The 22,430-nt window shown below is 44.8% G+C and overlaps 1 protein-coding gene and 1 long non-coding RNA gene across 13 annotated transcripts in view; one reads left to right on the top strand and one right to left on the bottom strand.

Moving 5' to 3' along the window:
• Window positions 1–22,430, bottom strand: part of Spats2l (spermatogenesis associated serine rich 2 like) — a 170,311-nt gene that overhangs the window by 2,691 nt on the left and 145,190 nt on the right. For all 12 annotated transcript variants that reach the window (XM_036173203.1, XM_036173204.1, XM_036173211.1 and 9 more), the window contains 3 exons: window positions 16,560–16,618; window positions 4,526–4,635; window positions 1,971–2,073 (listed from right to left, as the gene is read on the bottom strand). In XM_036173203.1, the coding sequence (XP_036029096.1) occupies window positions 1,971–2,073; window positions 4,526–4,635; window positions 16,560–16,618 (272 nt within the window). The remainder of the gene's footprint in view (window positions 1–1,970; window positions 2,074–4,525; window positions 4,636–16,559; window positions 16,619–22,430) is intronic.
• LOC118573111 lies at window positions 2,086–22,232 on the top strand. The gene is made up of 3 exons (XR_004943589.1): window positions 2,086–2,291; window positions 19,425–19,530; window positions 21,802–22,232. It is a non-coding gene; the product is annotated as an uncharacterized LOC118573111 (long non-coding RNA).

Genomic DNA, 22,430 nt, shown 5'->3' with positions numbered 1-22,430 from the left:
TTGTTGCTCTGGGTCATGAGTATCCCTGACCGTAGGGCAGGCCTGCCAGCCCCATGCATCTTCTATACTTCACTAAGGCTACCCCAGCCAGTCTTTAACTGCAGGTCTGCATCATTCCTAGTGCGATGTGCAGGCCAGGCTGATCAGGCGGCTCCCCACCAGGCGCACATTCAGGTCAGGCAGGTCTGCTCAATGCTTATTATTGCCAGTTCTGTTGTTTTTGAAAGTGGTGGTTTCAGGCAGGATGATTTCTATGTGATTATGCTGAATCGAGGCCAGAGGGAATCAATTCCAGGATAAAGCCGTGACTGCTCTCACAGCTCACTGGGATTCAGCTGCCAGGCTGGACAGAAAGACCTTCTTCTGAATTTTTTAAAATTGTCACCAATTTTTAAAAGCAATTTTCTCTGTTCCCTTTGTGGGATCAGACTTAATCCCAGGGTTTGGCAAGAGGATTAGGAACGGCCAGTGGGGCTCACAGAGTGTTAGAATTGGAGAGGACAGAGATGCAGCTCCAGCCCCTTCCTATTGGAGGTAAGGTGTGACAAATGATCCCGGGCTGTCCAAACACAGCCAGGGGATTTCAGCAGCTCTCAAGCTCACCAGCTTCAAGTTGCACGGGGTCATTATTTCCCGTTTCCACTTTTGGTTCAGTAGCTGCAGCAATACACCTTCCACGAAGGGTTTTTGTGAGGATTACTGACACAAAGCCTTGAGGCTGGCTGTCTTTATGTGGACACTCGTCATTTGGGAAGGGGGCGCTCTCTGTCATTAGAGGGCACCTGGAGGAAGGTGAGTGAAGTGTTCCTCCCCCAGCAGAGCTAGGTGACCTGGCTTAGAGTCTCATTTATCATCTGGTTCAAGTAGAACCTAGGATGGGCAGGTCCCTTCCCAGACGTCAACCAAACTGCTTGTCTGGAGAAGGGCCAGTAGGGAGGCTCTGCCATAAGGAAGGTAGCACGTGAAGAAAAAACAAAAAAAGGGACAGCAAGACAGCCAGATGGCAAAGACCTGCAAACAGGAGGCCCTCAGCACTGTTTTCTGGGGGCACAACTGGAAGTTATTTAAAGGCTACCACCCGAGGACTGGTCACATCCATTACATAAGTGATCGGCTAAACATACTGACGTGGGAAAATGTCTAGCATCTATTGTGACCAAAGTGTCTTGGATGAGGACACATGTACGGGACGTAGACAGGACACACATGAAAATATAAAGGTGACCCGAAAGTAATGTCGTATGCTAGTCAACACAATGTGGTTAATTTGTAGACCAAGCTGATATACTGTTTTATTTAGAGGGAAAAAGGGAAATGTAGAAATGTACAGAAAACAAGTGCCGTCAGATCTTAGCTGTCTGCTGACCGGGAGGTTGTGGATGGTCGCTGGTCCTTCTCTGTGACTGTCCTCAAAGCCCGCTAGTGCTCATCACTCATATCCACCTCCCCTTGTGTGTGGGCTGGAGCACAGGAAAAGGCAGCGGCCAATTTTGCTGCACATTAGCCACTATAATTAAGGCTTAATAGGGAACAAGACTAAACTAATGGCTGCCGTGAAGTCTTTCATTATCTTTGACTTCACTCATCAGAGAACCCAGGCTAAACAGGGAGGAGGGAGGGGGAGGGCAGTGATGCTCAGGGCTCTCAGGCAGGCTGGAACAGCATCTCCGGACCCAGAGCATACCTGGACGAGCTTAGGAAACGTTTGCGAATGGCATAAGGCAGCTGACCTGCTCTATTCAGCTTAATAAATCCCAGAGATTTGCTGATGGGCAGTGGCATTTGAAGAGTCTAAGTTCAAATCTTGACATTTCCAGTGACTTGTGTCACAACCTTAGATCATTAAAGCTCCTCAGACCTCAGTTTAGCCATGCCGGGGGACCGTCTACCTGACATTTCTGCTGTCAACTCCGAACATCACCAAGCCGACTCACACGGAATTATTTAGTAAGCGTGCGCGACTAACTCACTTTCTCCGCAGATCATGATCTGAGCTTTCAGGTCCTCGATGTCACAGGAGAAGCGGGCAGCCTTCCCCAGCTCTTCATCATATTTGCGCTCGCTGACAAAGTGCTAGAGGAGAGAGAAGAGAAGCAGGAGTCCCAGATAGTGCCACCTGCACACCCGCTCACTCTGCTCTTCCTGCGCCCACGGGTGGCAAACTCGAGGGGATCACTTGAGCCCAGCCTGAGGTGCTACGAAGTGGGCCTGGGTTCTGCCCTCCATGACTATTCACCTTCTTCTCCTGGAAATAAGAAGGAGTCCCGACTCCCCTTCTGCGGCTTAGACAGGTGCGTGATGAATAAACTCTATGTCTGGGCTTATCTAATCAACCTTTCAGCATCCCTCACTAGGGCAGTTTCTGGGTTGTGTTCCGGCTTGGGCTGCCTAGCTTGGCCAAGGGCCTGGTATGGTATTACCTGTCAGAAGAAAATATGCCATCCTTCCTAGACACCTCATCTCTATTTTAATCAGAAACCAAGAAAAACGAAAAAGTCGTCTGCGTCCAGGAAACATTCTCTCCGTGATGGAGTCTCAAGGGCTCATATAGGGAGTAGAAAAGATTAGTTTTCAATTCATTTAGATTCAACTCGAAATTAAGATGGAATTGTAGACGGCGCAGTGAGGAATGCAGAAATAACCGTGACTCAAACCCTCCTTGAGTCTCCGGGACTTTACCACACGGCGAGGAAAGAGATGCCATCAAATTCAAGGGTGAGAGTGGTTGGTGCTTTGGAGACACAGAAACGGAAGGAATTATCTCCCACTGAGTGACATGTGAAAACAGTTTTTTATAAGAGAGAACACGGGATCTGGGATATTAAAAAAAAAAAAAAAAGATTAAACTGGATGCTGACCGACTTCTTAAGAAATAATCTCATTTTCACCCGATCACATTATCATGAAGTCAGTATTCTTATTACCTCTATTTTACAGATGAGGGCTCTGGGCTCTAAGAACCTAAGACAATATGTAATTTATCCAAGCCACGGAAGTAGAAAATTTTGGAGCTATACTGTTTCATTCCAAAGCCTGTGCTACCAACCATGTAATGAAAAGTGGGATTCTGATAGGCAGAAATGAAAGTTAGGAGAAAACTGATTTCAATTGACTTGGAAGCTGCAATCCCACATCCCTCCCTGACGTTCTAACAAGCTGGAATTTTCAGAGGGAATGGGCGCCGCAGTAGGTACTGAGTCCTGTGCTGGGTTGTATTCTGAGTGGGGTGGGGATGGCTCATGCTAAGGGAGGCTGGGCCTGTTTTGGGCGTTTACCTCTGGACCTGGGGTGAAGGCTGGAAGAAGACAGAGGAGGGGAAAGACTGGAAAGGAGGCGCTTCCAACTGGCTGCATAGGAAGAAACCAAGAAAGAAAGGCCAGAAGGAAAGTGGAAGGGAAACATCTCCGGGGCTCTGGATCCCCCCCAATCCGTTCGTTTCTCCCGGAGCTCCCTTCCATGCCTAACCAGGACGGAGGGGATCAATGAATGTCACCTGGCGCTTTCTGCTGTGGCCAATCAGCTTTTTTACTGTGATGGACAGACACTGTTCTAAAGCCAGTGGCAGCTATATGCTGAAAGGTCCCTAGGTATCTAGAAGCCGGGGAGGAGCTAGGTGAACGTGTGTGTGCATACACATTGTGTTTAATAATTGAGTGTAAGCAAAGAGAAGGACCAACTTCACCTTCCTACTTCCTTATAAGTGTTTCTTGCCTTCCTGGTGACCGCTTCCCTTTCGGGCAACTTTACTCAATGCTTTTTTAGAAGATCCATTTCAGTGGGTCTATAAAGCGAGGTGTCACATCCCCTCTCTTGGCCAGAAAAAGAGGTGTGCCTAAGCAGAGAGCAGCCAGAACTCTTTTCTTAGTGGCTTGAATCATGTGTCGCACAAGAGCTCGTGACTCTTGGAGGCCATTCAATGCCATGGTGCTCTGAATAGAGACTTAGGGAATTATTATTTTTTCCTGTATTACCCATAAACCACACCGGTTCCTAGGTATAGACCCAGGTCTTCAGACACACCCAGCTTTGGTGATTTGCACTCAGCATTATTTCAAGTTCTGCTTCTGATTAGCCAGGATTAGTTCATATTCCTCGCAGTGGAAGAAACCTAATAAATACCTATTTGTGGGTAGTAGTCTTAACAAAAAGGGGAATTAAACTAGAAAAAAAGATAAAGGATGCTTTATAACCATCACTGTTAGGGCATACTCACATGAGTGTGTGATTATACACACAGGCACACATTACACACAGTAAAAATCATATCCCAGATAACTTATGTTTAAATATACTTTAACGGGTTGATCTTGACTAGCTTATCCCCCTGTAATAATACATCCCTTCAAGCCATATTCTACTTAAGGACAGTTAGTAAGTGTCTTTTTACCCTTCTACAGTCTGTATCTCCACCCCGTGGAAGGGGACCGGATATACTGCATTAGCGCAGCAGTCTATCGATACAAAAGCACACACAATGGGATCAGCGCTCCAGCTCAGCGTTCTGCTGGGGTTTCAGGAAACCTACCTTAATTTCTGCTCTGAGTTCAGCCAGCTGCATCTCCGCCATTTGACTGGCTAGATCAGTCAGCCTCTTCAGTTCTTCCGCTTTCTTCTGACGGGCAGTCAGGATCTCCACTGCCAAATGAGAAGGAACAGCATGTTGAGTACAGAGATTTAGATGTACGGAATGGCTGGGTTTCTTTGAGTCAGCTCTCAGTACACAGCCTTCTGGCTCTGTTTCATCATCTACGCATTTTCTTTGTTTCTCTTGGCCAATCATATTAGGCCCTAAGACAAAACACCCCATGTAAGATTACACACACGTTAAATTGTTCTCCGCCCTTGCTGCACAAGGATAAACTGTCTTATTAGACCACATTCACAGTACACAGAGCCAGAAGATTGATCTTTATGATTTTGATAGTTTTGAAGTATGATTTCATTGTGTAGATCAGCTGGCTTGGAATGTACATTCCTCCTGCCTCAGCCTCCTGTGCTGGGATTTCAAACCTGTGCTATCACATACAGCCAAGCAATGTGATCTTTGATTCTCAGAGATTTTAACAGAGACATCGTCAAGCAAGTCACTTAAAAAAATCAAAGCAAGCAAACAGAAAGAAGAATAAGCAATGCACCTAATCAGTCAAGGGTTAAGATTCCTGCACACTGAAGCCCTTCTTAAGACAGATCTTATCTATTCATGTCAATATCAACGTGGAGGTGTCAATAAAATGACTTTCCGTGTAGGGCCCAATCATCTGCCAATTACACTTACCATCCTTTGGTTACTTATCTGGCTCCCCCTGCCTAGCAGAGGCCTGGGCAGGCTGACCTATACCTACTGGTCTCAGAATTCAGAAAATCTACTGAAAAAGTGTGTCTGGATAATGTGAGTGACGCATTTGCACCTGAATGCCGACAGTGTCATTTTTAGTGATGTTTCAGGGCATCTAGTTGCACCAGAGATCACAGAATAGCAGCCTGCTATTATTATTATTATTATTATTATTATTATTATTATTATTATTATTTTATTTTTTGGCCAGAGAACAGGTTTGGTTGATCTACACATTAGCTTTACAAATTTGAGTGTCCACATTTAGAAAGTAGGAAATTCTATTTAAAAGAGATTTCTAGAGGTCCTTAAAACATTGGAATGTGGGCTGGGGACATGGCTCACTTGGTGGACTCTGCTTAGAGTGCATAAGCTCCCAGTTCATCTCTATCCTGACATGACGAGGCATGGTGCTAGAGGCCTGTAATCCTACCACCTGGGAGTGAGAGGCAGAAGAATCAGAAGTTCAAGGTCATCCTTAGCTCCACAGTAAGGTGAGATCAGCCTAGGCTATGTGAAGCCCTCTTTTAAAAACAGTAATTTGTAGCCATCCTTGCTCAGCATCCCAAGGGAAACTGATTAAAGCATGATGCCCAGTGTACACCTTCCCCACATGCCTCTCTGACAACATTAATGTTACCTGTCTGTATACATCTCCAGTCACTCACGGGACTAGAATAAGACTGAATCATGGAATGGATGCTGAATGAAGGATTCATTGAGTGAATGGGTCCACTATCTGAAAGGATATCAAAATAAGAACCGAAGTTCCTGTACCACTTAAGACTGTCTAGATCTGGGGCTGTGGGTATGGTGGTTTGAATAGGAATGGCCCCCATAGACTCATGTTTGAGGACTTGGCCCATAGGGACTGGCACTATTAGGAGATGTGGCCTTGTTAGACTATGTGTGGCCTTGTTGGAGGAAATGTGTCACTGTGGAGGTGGGTTTTGAGGTCTCCAATGCTCAAGCTCTTCCCAGTGTGTCACAGTCACTTCTGTTGCCTGTGGGTCAAGATGCAGAACTCTCAGCTCCTTCTCCAGCACCATGTCTGCCTGCATGCCATCATGCTTCCAGCCATGATGATAACAGATTAAACCTCTGATCTCTGTAAGCAAGCCTCAATGAAATGTTTTCCTTTTTAAGAGTTGCCATGACCATGGTGTCTCTCCACAGCAATAGAAACCCTGACTAAGACACTGGGTAAAGTGTATGCTGTGCAAGTGTGAGCATCTGAATTCATATCCCCAACCCCATGCAAAGAGCTGGGCAAGGCTGTGCTTGTCAGTGACCTCACAGCTACTAGGGGTGTGGGGAGGAACAGGAAGATCCCTTGGGCTCCCTGGGCAGTCAATCTAGCTGGTCAGTGAACCCCCAGGTTCAGAGAAGAGACCCCTCATCAGGAAACAAACAAACAAACAAAACAGAGTGTCCAGTGTCAGAGGAAGACATCTGATGTTGACTTCTAACCTCCACATGCACACACACAAACGGGTATATACACTCACACATGTACCACACATAGGAATCAGTATCTCTCCCCACCCCATACTCACATAAAAAAGTTTTCAGGACCCATAGTTTTGATTAGTTACTTACTTGTCATTATAATTCAACATATGCATGGGACTAAAGTCTGTAACATGAGAAAACGATTATTGAGTAAAAATAGGAAATGCTATGCTTTCTTCTTGCAAAGTATGATAAAAATGATCAATTCTGAAGACTCAGATTTGAAAGGCAGTAAAGGGGAGGGTGGACCGCAGCCACTGGGTGGCTAAGCAGACCCCGCTTTTCTCAATGGATCATTTGTGAAACTGGAGACAATTAGAGGTCATTGTTCTTTCTGATGATGTGGAACTTGGGCATTCACTCGATACAGAAGATTTTTTAAAAATAGATATAAATGGGCCCTAAAATGGGAATGCAGGTGCAAGATCACCACTAAATTCTGAGCTTAGACTCACGCAAATCATGAGAATGAAGACTGTGTGGATCAGCAAGCGCTGGGGCGCATTTTTACATATAGTCTCATTAACATTTCAAAGTCTTTCATTATGAAAAAGCCTGAAAAGTTAAGATCTAAAGCCCATGTTCTTGAGGGGCTCACATTTTCACCATCAGCACGTCAATCACAAAAACAAGAAGCAACAACAAAAACAGATCAGATCTTAAGATCATCGATCCTATAATTAAAATAGAATAACATGTATATTTTGAAAGCACTATGCTTTCAGAAATCTGTAGAGGGAGACAGTTCCATGCAGCTTGGGTCCCTTCTACATGCAAGACTTAATATTATGTATGCAACCTTATAAACAGAATCTGGCCTGCTGAAATCCATTTTCTCAATAGGATTTGTAAATCCCTTCAGATTCTTAGAACACACTGGAAGCTTGGCTCATATTACTTGAACCATGGAAATCTTAAGGCTTCTCCAATAATACTCAACAGCAGAAGGTGTGCTCAGAATCTTGGGGCCAGGTGTGGAGTGCAAGCATTTCTTCAAGCATAGAGACTCTTTGAAAGCCTTCTTATTCCATAACAGTTCTTGAGAATTTGCTATTTTACTTCATAACGTGCTCAAGTTAATACAAAGTCATGTTTTCCTCCCACATCTCTAGGAAATCTGTCAAGAACATATCTGTGCGACCCTCAGTTCCCAGGGGAGGCAGACGAAGTCTGAAAGCCTGGTGATATACATGCTTATTTGTTCACCCGTAAGATATAATAATCCTGCACCCCCTGCAGGGTCACTGTGCAGCTAAACAGTAACATTTACAAAGTGCTGATACAGTATACACACAGAGCTAACATATTAGTAACAAAGTGAGATATATTCATCTAGAACATACTTTTAAAATAATTACATCAGTGTTCACTAATATGGATGGTGTAGTCTACAGACACTATACTGACTTTAATTGTCTTGGTTGTCAACTCAAATACATTTGGAATCAACTACCTAAGTCTGGGCCACACCTTCTGACGGCAGTCCGCAGAAAAAAATGGAAGGACGTTTTTGCCTTTTTGCCTGCTCTCCTTCACTCTTGCTGGCAAGTTCATCTATTCTGCTGTGGAAGCATGTCTTTCCCAGTATTAGAATCTGCTTCTTCAGGACCGCAACATAAACCACGAAGACTAGCTAAGACCTCTAGCCTCAGGGACTGAACAGCTAGCTATTGGATTCTAGGCCAGAGTTTGTAGAAACAGTAGGGCCTCTGTACACCAACACCAAGTGGGGCACGGAGCCCCTGATCTGGATGGAGATGAAACAAAGGTGTCTGAGGCTTTAGAAACAGCTTTGGCTTCAGCTCCAGTCCTAGCCTTTCCAGACGGCTCAAAACCCTTCCAACTGCTTGTCCACAAAACAAAAGACATTATCAAAGGGGTTTTAACCCAAACTTTGAGGCCATGGAAAAGTCCTGCAACATCCCTGTCCAAATGACCAGACCCTGTAGTCACAGGATGGCCCACCTGTCTAAGAGCTGTGGCAACAACTACTAGTCTAATGAAAACAAACAAGCAAACAAAGAAAACTGTAGGTCAAGATACTCACAGCATCCCATACCGTGGCGGCCTTCCTCCAAGGAACACCAGAATGCTGGCTGTCTAACACCTGGGTAACCCAGTACCGAGTCTTACTCCTGGACCACCCTCAAGTCTAGTTTGAGAAGCCCACCACCATTAATCCTGCTACCCTCTTGACCAATCACAAACCAAAGATGCTCATCCATGACTGTCCTTATATGAAAGATGACGCCAGGTACATGGAGACTTCAGTATTTACTTTAACCCAAATGATTTGGGCCCAAGCTGGGCACCTGAGCACAGAGAACAGAGCTGATTGATCTGACCCAAGTTCTCAGATGGAGAAAAGCAAAGTCCACCACCACATACATGAACAGTTGCTATGGTCTTACTACTAGGCATGTCCATGGAGGGATCTATAGAGAAAGAGGGCTTCTCACTGCTTGGAGAATAAAACAAAATCTTGGCCTCCTAGAGGCTCCCCTACAAAAAACCGCTGTCCTCCACTCCTGGGCCTCGGACCTGGCTGCCCAACAAACAGCCCTAAGACCAGAGAGGACTATTGAGATTCTGATGATATACCATGACCCTGTGCTGCCGGAGACTCCATGGTAAAGAAGAAATGGACAGCTCAAACCCACAGGTTGATGGAATGGCACAGGGAAAAATCACTCTTCCAGAAACAACAGCATGACTCTGGTAACTGACCTTCACCAGGGTCCCTAAACTTCCTGAGGTGCTCAGACCAAGGTGTAACTAGACTGGACAGTCTAGTGCGGGATGTCTTAGCAAGATGCCAGGTTTGTGCCCAAGTAAATCCAAAACAGAGAGCTCTTTCCCAGGAAGTGATCCAGACCAGAGGCCAGCACCCTGATGAACTCTGGGAAACTGACTTCACCAAGATCTGGCTTGCCAGGGGAGGATACAAGTACTTGCTAGTGTTTATAAATATCTTTTCCAGTGGGTAGAAGTGTTCCTCACCTCGATTAAAACTGCTCAAATAGTAACTTAAAAAGCTCCTCCAGGACCTGGCTCCCTGATTTGGCCTCCCCCCAGCAATGGGGTGCAACAATGGCCTGGCTTTCACAGCCAAAACCTCTCAGTTAATAGCTAAAGCTTTAACATAGATTGGAAACGTCATTGCACACACAGGCCTTAGAGTTCAGGGCAGGTAAAAAAAAACAAATAAACAGTATGTAAACAAACAAACAAGCAAATACATACAAAAAAAACACCTCTAACAAGACTCTCATTATAGAATCCAGCAAGGGATGGACAGACCTCCTTCCTTCCTTTGCTTTGTTTTGGGCCTGCTGCACCCCAGGTGGGGAAGGATTTACCCCCTAGGAGATTATATTTAGAAGACCTCCCCGACTGCCTCCCAGGCTTGGAGACCAGCAGTTGGCAGACCTCTCTAACCACTCCTTTCTCAAGTTACTCCAGTTACAGGCTGTTCATTGAACTATCTGAGAGACCTAGCCAACCGGAGTCCACCACCAGTTTCCCCTGGTTTGAGTCCAGTGATACTGTCTGGGTCAGGCCGGCAACCAAAGGGACATGGAAATGAACTTGGAAAGGACCCTGCACAGTGATTCTCTCCACTCCTACAGCTGTGAAGGTAGCTGGCGTTACAACATGGATCCACCACACCCAGGTCAAGAAAGCAGAAGCCACAGGCGTGGCTGACAAATGGCCTGTCTCTGGACGATGGACCCATTGAAATGAAGGTTTGGTCGGGGCCCAGGCCCTTCCACTCACTGGGCCTCTATCTCCTCCTGAGTCTATGGTTTGGTATTAACACAGGGTCATGTTCCACCCCCTCCTACCCTGGACCTGGGAACTGAGAAAGACAGATACAGGGAAGGTGATAGCTAATGAGGCTGCAGGCCAGTAACCCATACTCCGTCTTGACCTTTACTTACTGATGCCCACTTTAAGTGTCTGCTTATACTGGAGAAAGGAAAGATACAAGAGTTTTATCTTTTGAGACAGGAATACGGAGTTTACAAGTCTATGCGTGCCCTGCGGCTGGGGCCCCTAGTTGTCACCCCTGAATGAAGTTTCCATTACAAAACACATGAATATTTAGAGAAGAAGTCCCCTCCCAGGAAATGACCAAAAGGGAAATGTAATCCAATGGCCATAAAACAAAAAAGTCTGAAAATTCCATCAGAAAGGCTCTGGCCACTGGGAAAACAGGGAAATCTCAGGGAATCAGATGGAGTTAACCATTCCCAGCCAGAAATCAGCCAGGATGGCTGGCTATGCTTAGACACCTGATCCCCAAACTACATAAGTACAAGAACTAACCAGACTGTCAGTTATTGACTGACAGAACTCATTGTGGTGGGGGTAGCCCTAATTAAGGCTAGAGGGCTTTAAAGGGGCTAAAACTTGTCTGGTATTCAAAACCTTTAACCTAGGCACGGCCCCTTATTCTGATGCCTGCCATTTTGCCCTGTGGGTTAACTCATCTTGGCAACTGCAATATTACTGGGTCCCTGAGCCTACCTGGTGGGTTTGTACTAGAGACTTAACTAAATGCTTTCCAAACTAAGAAGACAGGTTAATCAGGACCTAGAGGTAGTAAGAGTTTCTGTTTCTGAATGAAAGCAACAGTTAATGGTCCTATGTAATTGGAGAGGCTTAGACTTACTTCCTATAAGATAAAGGACACCATGTCTGACTTTGGGAGAAACATGTTGTTTCTATGCTAACTGATCAGGAGTAATTAGAGAAAATCTTGCCACGGCTGGAGAAAACCTCAAAAAGAGAAAGACATAAATCAGGTAATTGATACCAGTCTCTGTTCTCTTGGTCTGCCTGGCTAACTACTCTGTATCAGCACTGACTGGGCCTTTAATTCTCTTTCTGATTGGATTAATGGTGTAGCCCTACATTTTAAACTATATGGCCAATTATGTACCAATTTAGTAAAATTAATGGTCCTTAGGACCAACCACACCTCTTTAGAGCAGGGTGGGTCCATGATTAGACTCACTGACTAAGACCACTGGGGAATCTAATAGGGCCCCAGGCCTTAGCACAACTGACTCCATGATGGAAGTACCATTCAGGCCATAAAACTCAGCACATAGACAGTACCACCTGCCAAAATGAAAACAGAGATCTAATACATCAAAGTCCCAACGTCTTCCCATCTTATATTTTTTGAGACAGGGTCCCTTGCTGAACCTGGGAACTCACTGATTCAGATGGAGTGGCTGGCCAGTGAACTGCAGGGGTCCCATCATGTCTGCCTCTTCAGTGCTGGGACTGCAGCTGTGCACCCTGTTGGTTTTAATGCGGCGGCGCTGTGTTATTGATTAAGCGGCGCTGTTACCATTTGAGAAAAGCCAAGAGGCACGAAAAAACCCACTATCATAGTTTTATTAGAGGAGAAGGACAGAAGTGAGCATGACCAGGCCTGTGGAAGACACGTGCAGAGAGAGAGGGCGGGGAGGAGAAGGAGAAGAAAGAGGAGGGGGTCTGTGTCCCACTTCTTATGGATTCCCTTGCACATGCACATATGGAATGTGTGCACCATGCATGTGCATAGATTGCGTGATTACACTGTGCACAAATTACCTGATCACGCAGCGCATGGATTATGTAGGATGTAAGGCCCCTTACTTGGCTACTGAACTGCGCATGTGCGGTCATGAAGCTAGGGGAGTGGCCAGGAATTCCTACACACCCCATACAGGGCATTTAACACGAGAGCTCAAACTTAGTCCTTATGCTTGTGCTCTGTACCCTGAGCCATCTACTCAGCCCCTAGAAAGTTCTCCTTGTTTTGTCATCTTTATTACATTTATTTATCTGCTGTGTGCATGTATGTGTAAGCCTGTGCACAACGCAGTGTGTCTGGGGAGGACAAGATGGTTCTCTGCTTCTCCTGTGTGTGGTCCTGGGGAGCCAACTGAGGTCCACAGGCTTGGCAACGAGGGCCGTGACCTGCTGAGCTGTCTCACCCTCACTCTCCTCACCCCTGAAAGTTTTTAACTAAAAGTACTGATTGCCACTTTTCAAAAACGAAAACTGAATTATGGTCAAGGTACAGAGGAGAGAAAAAAAGAAAGAATTTGGTTTAATCTTTCATTCTTGTGCAAATATATATATATATATAATGTAAATATATTGGTAGTCAAATGAAAAAGGATTGAGTTAAAAGGCCATTAAACTAACTCATAAGATAAAATCTGGGTAAGGCTGAAGCGTTCAGAATGCCCAGGAAAAGCACGGTAAAGTACATCCCAGGTGAGAAATGTGGTTGTTGGGTTCCCAGAGCATACCAGACTGGATTCAATAGTTAGAAAGGATTAGCCATCCACCCTGTTTCATCTGTGGAATCTTGTCTTGGCTGAAATTTCCAACTCATGAATCTCATCCTGTGTAAGACTGTCATGGCGCACACATACTGCCGTCTTACACAGACTACCATGGTATATAGATTACCATTGCACAGATTGCCACCTTACATACATTACCACACTACACACATCACCATCTGCACAGATTGTATCTTACACAGATCACCACCACACACACATCACCATCTGCACAGACTGTATCTTACACAGATCACCACCACACACACATCACCATCTGCACAGACTGTATCTTACACAGACCACCACACACACACACATCACCATCTGCACAGACTGTATCTTACACAGATCACCACCACACACACATCACCATCTGCACAGACTGTATCTTACACAGATCACCACCACACACACATCACCATCTGCACAGACTGTATCTTACACAGATCACCACACACACACACAGATCACCATCTGCACAGATTGTATCTTACACAGACCACCACCACACACACACACGTCACCATCTGCACAGACTGTATCTTACACAGATCACCACCACACACACACATCACCATCTGCACAGATTGTATCTTACACAGATCACCACAGACAGATCACCATCTGCACAGATTGTATCTTACACAGATCACCACACACACACACATCACCATCTGCACAGACTGTATCTTACACAGATCACCACACACACACATCACCATCTGCATAGATTGTATCTTACACAGATCACCACCACATACACATCACCATCTGCACAGACTGTATCTTACACAGATCACCACACACACACATCACCATCTGCACAGATTGTATCTTACACAGATCACCACACACACACACACACACACACACATCACCATCTGCACAGATTGTATCTTACACAGATCACCACCACACACACACATCACCATCTGCACAGATTGTATCTTACACAGACCACCACAGACAGATCACCATCTGCACAGATTGTATCTTACACAGATCACCACACACACACACACATCACCATCTGCACAGACTGTATCTTACACAGATCACCACACACACACATCACCATCTGCACAGATTGTATCTTACACAGATCACCACACACACACACACACACACACACATCACCATCTGCACAGATTGTATCTTACACAGATCACCACCACACACACACATCACCATCTGCACAGATTGTATCTTACACAGACCACCACAGACAGATCACCATCTGCACAGATTGTATCTTACACAGATCACCACACACACACACATCACCATCTGCACAGACTGTATCTTACACAGATCACCACACACACACATCACCATCTGCACAGATTGTATCTTACACAGACCACCACAGACAGATCACCATCTGCACAGATTGTATCTTACACAGATCACCACCACACACACACATCACCATCTGCATAGATTGTATCTTACACAGATCACCACCACACACAGATCACCATCTGCACAGATTGTATCTTACACAGATCACCACCACACACACACACATCACCATCTGCACAGATTGTATCTTACACAGATCACCACCACACACACACACATCACCATCTGCACAGACTGTATCTTACACAGAACACACACACATCACCATCTGCTCTGCTACTTGTCACAGAGGGAGATTTAGACATAAACACACATAACATAAAACCCAGAATGTTACTATTTTGTTTTTAAACACAGGAGAAGTTTTACAGTAATCATGACAATATGAATGTGTTAGGCTGGCCTCCTAAACTCACAGAGATCCACCTATCTCTGCCTCCCAAATGCTGGGATTAAAGAGGTGTGTTGCCACACCCAGCTTGTGTTCATTATTCAAGTAAAGAATTTGCTTTATCAGGCAATCTATCTTTATAATTTTAAGTTAAAACATGGATTGGTTTTCTCTTACTGAAGTTGGCAGGTGTTGGCATTTTTGACAGAGTTTGTAAACAGGATTGGAGTATTTTAAGAAAATTTCATTTAGTGCATTTCTGTATTTGAATTATTTATTAATCCTATATAACTCACTTAAAAGCTTGGGGATATTTTGCTTGTTTGGTTTATTAGTGTGTTGTCATGTTCCTAAAATGCTTGAGAAGAGACAGATATATTAAACACACACATGCCCCATCACAAATATTTAGGCAGCTTTAAGTGGCACAAATTTTGTTGTTCTGTTTTTCATCTTGTGAAAGTGTCTAATTTACTCTAGGTTGGCTCCAAACTCACTATTTTGATGCTCTTGCTTTGGCTTGATAGATTATAGGCATGCACCGCAATGTCTGGTTTGGGTCATGTTGGGAATCAAACCCAGGGCTTGCTAGGCAAGTGCTCTCTCAAATTGAGCTACATCCCTAGGCCAAACAGGAGCAACATTGGAATTCAATTTGATAAACTTGAGTTACTTGAACTTAAAAGTGAATGAGTTAAAATGACTATGAATGACCTAGTGAGATTGTAAACTGTATAGACTTAAAAATGACTATCTTTTGGGGTTGGGGATTTAGCTCAGCGGTAGAGTGCTTGCCTAGCAAGCACAAGGCCCTGGGTTTGGTCCTCAGCTCTGAAAAAAAAAAGTGACTGTCTTTAAATTGATTATCTGTTTTCCCCAAATCAATGTCAGGGCTGAGGAGATGACTCAGTCGGTATAGTGGCCACTGTGTAATCTTGAGGACCTGAGTTCAATCCTCAGGTGAATCAGTTCAATCCTGTGGGTGACCTAGCAATCCCATGAAGAAGGCAGGTGCAGTGGCACACATCTGTAATTTTGGCTCTGGGGGACAGAGGCAGGTGGATCTCTGGAGCCTATTGGCTATCTGGCCAAACTGATGAGCTTTGGGTTCATGATGCCTCTTTTTCAAAATATAAAGTGTGATAGGAGACCCCTGAGGTTGTCATCTGGCCTTCACACACATGAGCACACATGGGTGTACACACACCCTACATGAAACCACATGCACATGTTCACACACCCATCCAAAATACACTACACATATCTACACAGATGTAATCATAAATTTACTGCCCTTTTAAATATAATTGTTTAATTTCTGTGTGGGCATGAAAGTCCCCTTGAATTCAAAGAACTCAGCAGACACCTCATATTTCCTCAGTGAATATTCTGCACTGAAAGCTGTGAGAAATGAGCTGTGGCTCTGTCCTTTTGCCAGACGGTGTAGCAGAAACACAGAGATGAGTGACCTGCCTGGGGTTACGGATCTCACCCACTAGTTGTATTTCAGTCTGAATTGTAGGGTCTTGCCCCCAACCTGTAACTCCCCCCCCCCCATTGCTTTGGGTTAGTTGGCAGCTTATCACACAGGCACGTGCATACTTACTGGCTTCTTCTTTGACTTTATCCATTTCTGCCATCAGTGAAACTTCTTTGTCAATGATGCTGGAGAAAAACAGAAACAAAAACTTATAAACTTTGAAGAATCAATGGAAATGCACAAAAAAAGAATTGTCATGAAACAAAATTATCCCAAGTATTTTTGTGTGACCATGCCAGGAGAACACCCTGTCTCTAAAACAAGCAGCATGGAAGGGATGTCCCCGAGGATAACAGTGACATCTGCTGATTAAATCACTGTCAACACATCTGAAAAGAAAAGGCCCTTTCAACTTCCAGAACTGTATGGCTTTGCATTTAAATCTGGGTATATTTTTTCCTTACACATTCCAAAGTTCCAAAACAATGATAAGAAGTTGAAAAGCTGGCACTTAAGACATCAAGGACAGTTCCCAAATGTCTCTGTGTTCTTGTTTCCCAGATTCTAGCTTAGAGGGAGGGAGATGGGCCCAGTTCGGATGCAGGTCCTAGGACTACACTCGGACAAGCCTGCTCCAGGGTGCTGCCACTGCCAGCTCGACAATACATGTGAATACTTTCCCATCCTCCCAGCCCAGCAAGGTTCTGGTGAACTTACTCCAATACAGTTCATTAATTAAAGCAATTATTCAAGTTTATTTCTCTCATCCCAGCCCCTAATCTCCAAGTTGAACTCTCAAAAGAAACAACACATCACTAATACCTCTGTATCCCTTCTCAGATTTGTCTTTAAATCACAGACATGAGCTGAACTTTTAATTTTCATTTGGTCACAAATTATCTGTCTGTCTGTCTGTCTGTCTACATACGTACATATATCTGAATTTTAAGGACTTGCTGGAATCATAACCACATTACTTTAATCACACAAAACATTATTAATAGCTCAATGCTTCAGGTTTCTACATATTCAGGTTTCTACAGCTGTTTCCTAATTTTTCAGTAGTTTGTTTAAACTGAGATCTAAAATAGACTTGTTCTTGTTTTAATCTGCCAGCTCCCTCTCATCTGCTCTCTCATTTCTTTTGCAATTTATTTGAAGGAATCAAGTTGCCCTCAAGAGTTATCCAAAGTCTGAATTTTGCTAATAACATCTCTATAGCTTTATTAAACCCACTCTTTTTATACTTCCTATGAAATTATTAGATGTAGAAATTTGTTAAGATTCAGGATTGACTTTTTCAGACATAGAATACTTTACACATGTGTTACATCTTTGTGTATGTGCTGACAGAATTATACACTTAAATATTCCTCCAGAAGACAGCTCCAACCTGATTTTCATCACCTAATAAAGACACTGCATCAAACCAAGACATTCTTCTTTTTGTTATTAATAGTCATCAACATCATTGTCTAGATGGACACAGTTTGTAGAGAATTCCGATTTGTATGAGTCTCTTATTTACTGAACTATTTTTATAAAGAGAAACTTTACAGGCTTGGGCTTAGTTCAGTGTTAGAGCACTTGGTTAGCATGTTCACAGCTCTGGGCTTAATCTCCATGGTGTCTGTCTCTTTGTCTCTCTGAGACAGACACACACACACAGATGGAGGGAGGGAGGCTGAGCTGTCCACTTGTTGGCGGTCATTAAATATAGTTTGTACAGGTAAGGCAGATGTTTCATTTTCTTTTTGTAAATTGGTTTTCAAGCTAGTTAGTTCTTTAGCATCCTCCAAAGGTGTCAATGAGTTATTATTCTGGTTTATATACTTTAATTACAAATTCATGTAGTATGTGTTTCAATGCATTGAAGTTATCACTAATTTAGGTTGTTCTATCACCTGTACTTTCAAGAGACACAGTGTTGAAAATTTCCTTCTTGGTTATTTGCAAAATTGGTCAAAATAAGAAGTAGTTTGTGAACGTAAGCATCTGCTGTGGAGTTCAGCTCTCTGCAACCAGAAAATGCCAGTGGAGCGTGACCTGTGCGGTGCCAGGTGCATTCTCTGAGCCTAGGCCCTCAACCATAGACAGCATCAGGAGTCCCCATGACACACATGGATTAAGGTCACTGGGTTTGAGCACTCTTGTGTAAGCAGTCTTCTGTATTGTCTCTATTGACGGTACATAGGCATGGCGACAGTCTGTCTTAGATATGGGAAATGCACAACACGGACAGGTCAGATGGGGAGTCTCCACCTCATCCCTACCCCGGTTGACTGAGTTCCTTTCTCTGAGAGTCTTCACTGTTACATGTTTCTTTGAAGGTCCACCTCTGTACAAACCAGCACATACTGGGCAATGTATACAGTGCCAGATTGAGTCACTGGAACCCAAGGTCTAGTGAGCATGAGTGCACACACATACACTGAGGAAGTGGCTGGGCTTCACACCTGGGGTGATGCAGGGATGAACAGATGGGAAGAGACAGAGTCTAAAGGCACAGCAGGTAAAGAAGGTAAAGCCCACTTGCACCCCCAAAACTCATGCATTATCTTGAAACAGGCTTCGGATTTCCAAAGAACACAGAAAGGTAGGCCAGGAGAATTCATGTGGGCCCAAGAGGCTGGGCAACTAGCTGACTTATAGGTTAGCTGACTTATGGGTTCACAGAATGATGGAGTCACGTGAGAGTGGCCAGTGACTTGTGCTGCTGGCTCGTCACAAAGAGAGTGACACAGAATTGCAGAGTTTGGGATGCTGTTTAGCGATATGGTGCAGAGAGAGAGAGAGAACTGGGAAGAGCCACAACACACTAATTCATCGGGTCAATATTTGCTAAGCATGTGGCAGCCAAGGGTTTTGGAGCTGGGGCGGCGGGGTGGGGGGGTTTACAGCTATGGAAACTGAGAAAAAGGTGAGTGGGGAGAAGGAAGTGGGAGAGTCAAGGTTTCTTTCATCATCATGGAGTCTGCATTCTTTTTGCAGAGATATGAGAGGGCCTGCAGAACTCACCAAGAGGGCAAGACAGAGAGAAGAAAGCGGTGATGGTCAGGAGAAAGAATATCTAGCAGACGTCTGAAGAGAACTGAAGGTTTGTTTTTTTTTTTTTCCTCCTGAGACAGGGTTTCTCTGTGTAGCTTTGCGCCTTTCCTGGAACTCACTCTGTAGCTCAGGCTGGCCTTGAACTCAGAGATATGCCTGGCTCTGCCTCCCGAGTGCTGGGATTAAAGGCACGAGCCACCACTGCCTGGCGAGAGCTGAAGGTTTTGAGATAGACACAGCACACATGAAGGGAAATGCATCCATTTGGCAAGGTTGGCCTGGCCTCAGGTGGTTGGTAGTTGGGAGAGGGGCAAACTATTACACGACGCCAGTATACTCCACAGAGATACTAGCCCTCACCATCCCAGTCCCTACACAGAGAACAGACCCCGGAAGTCACGAAGCCTGTAGGCTGCACATGCTGGGCAGGGAGGCTGACTTGGGGAAGAGGCTTTGCTAAATTCTTTACTGGCTACACGATCATGCTAAGTTTTTGTTGGTAGGATTTGTTAACATAACACTGTGCTCAGAGAGTTTACAAGATGGGCATTGGTAGTATAATACATAGCCCCAGGTGGAAGACATATTAAACAAAGCCGGATAGTCACACAGTGGTTGGTTCAGACCTTCTGGCAGGAGGGACGAAGGTTTACACCATAAACTCTTAATCTGCCTAATGCGCACCCTTGGGGATGTGGAAAAGCCCGTGAAGTTGGCATCAGACCATGCTTCCATTCCCGTGGGCGGTTAGCAAGGGAAGGTCGTCCTCCTGTGTTTCAGCAATTCAGCACTGCTCTCTCTCTACGAGACTGCTTTCAAAACTCACGCACGAAGGCAAGCCCGGGGTTTTAGCTCTGACCTGAGAGACAGATGCACACCAAGCTCAGGACTCTGCATAAGGAGCGGCCACTTGACCGTCCCCCAAGAGTCTCATCACACTGGATCTCCGGTTCCCGGGTTTTGCTTCCAAGGCATGAGGCTTGGGGAGGGGAAACGGATGTGGCAGATGAATTAGTACAGGCTAGTCTGTCCCTCGGAGGCTGCCAGACAGCAAGGAGCCAGCAACACATCACCCTGAGCCCCAGACTAAGAGCAGGTCAAGACGGAATGGCCAAGTCTATAAAGCCTTTCAAATGGCCTCAAAGCCTGGGTGTCCCAGGCAGCTTGGAGAGTGATTCAATTAGGGCCATTTGCATGACTCAGTCTTCTCAGAAGGACAAGGTTAGGCACACACCGAAATGCCACCCCGGAGGTGGGGGGGGGGGAGACAACAGCTGCAGGGTGGGCAGGGGCTGAGGGCATCTTGTCAGAAATCTGGCTTGGAATTACCAGAGGGGAAGGATGGGAGGCCCCTCTGAGAGAGAGGGCATCAGTGCACCCACCACAGTCCTGCTGGGGAAGGAGAGGTCACTCTTGCTTTTGAGGTTTTCCTCGGTAGGGAGACATCAGCTTGCTGCTGCCTCAAGGCAAGAGCCAGTCCTTACTAGTACTGAGTGCTGATTGACTCGGCCAGGCCCATCAGCTGGTGGGCCAGCACCATAGAGAACTATATACACACACACACACACACACACACACACACACACACACACATACATATATATATATACACATATACATATATATGTATTTTGTTGTTGTTGTTTTTGGTTTTTTGAGATAGGGTTTCTCTGTGTAGCTTTGGAGCCTGTCCTGGATCTCGCTCTGTAGTCCAGGCTGGCCTCGAACTCACAGAGATCTGCCTGGCTCTGCCTCCCAAGTCCTGGGATTAAAGGCGTGCGCCACTGCTGTCTGACCATACAGGACAATCTTACTGAAGCCTCCCAATACCCCAGGAGGCAGGAACCCTGCTCAGCCTCCACCACAGAGCTTTGGTACATGCCCTCTGCCTCAAGGACACTGTCCCACCTCTTCCCCAAACGCCTTTCTTCATCTAATGAACTCTTTGTTCAAACATTTAGTTAAGAGTCACTGCCTCCAAAACCTCTAATTGAGTTTTTAAAACCTTCACCTTTATGCTCTTATTCTGTTATGGATGTGGATTGTTCGATAGTGGCTGAACTGTGAAGAAACATACCTATATTTCTGTGGCATAACTATGATGGGGCTTCTTAACAGGCATACTGTAGTGCTTGCATATAAATCATGTCTGTGTGAAAATATATACACTTTTGGACATGGACTGGCTCTCATCATTGAAGATACAAGCTGAGGAATAAAACTGTTATGATATTTGCCAAGCGCAGAGGCTCTGGTGCAGAATCAAAACAGGGAGTTGGTGATACTGTCTGCTGAAATGTGTGCTTTTCCATTAATCCAGGAGCCTAAGAGCGGAGTGGTCCTGTTTTCCAGTGGTGATGCTCAGTACTTGACAGAAACACCTAACTCTTTAATGGGCTTTGACTTAAGATGCATCCAGCATGTTCTCCATCAGCAGAATGAACATAAAATCCATGCTAAACTCACGTGTTTCAGACGTACCTTTCTGTCCTTCCAAACACATCTTCTCCTTTTATCTAAACTACTTGGATAATAAAATTTTATCCTGTGGCCATAAAAAAAGCTTTTATTACCAAAGCAATAAGGTCTAAGGAGGAGATTACCATGGCAAAAACTTTATAGTTTATTATATAGTTAATCACAAAGATAAAGTGTCATTTCATAAAAAGCGTTCCCAGTGTCTTGGTTCTTTCTATAGGGAACTAATAGCAATGAGAAAAGGAGTCAGAAGGGTTCTTCAGTCAGGATCTGTGATTTTCTGTTCTGTGGAAGACTCATCCTTCATTCTAGAGACCAAGGCATAGAGTGACAAAAACCAGCTTCTTCTGGGAACCTGAATGAGCCACACAGGCCTGTGTTCTTACTTAGTAAGATGCTACGGTAGGCAGGCCCCCATGAGACCCCCGTGGTTGAGAGGCTGCTGGTCAACATTGAGGACCGAAAGAAAGC

Source organism: Onychomys torridus, chromosome 23, assembly GCF_903995425.1.
Source record: "Onychomys torridus chromosome 23, mOncTor1.1, whole genome shotgun sequence".
Lineage (NCBI taxonomy): Eukaryota > Metazoa > Chordata > Mammalia > Rodentia > Cricetidae > Onychomys > Onychomys torridus.
This window is presented reverse-complemented; position numbering and strand designations above follow the sequence as displayed.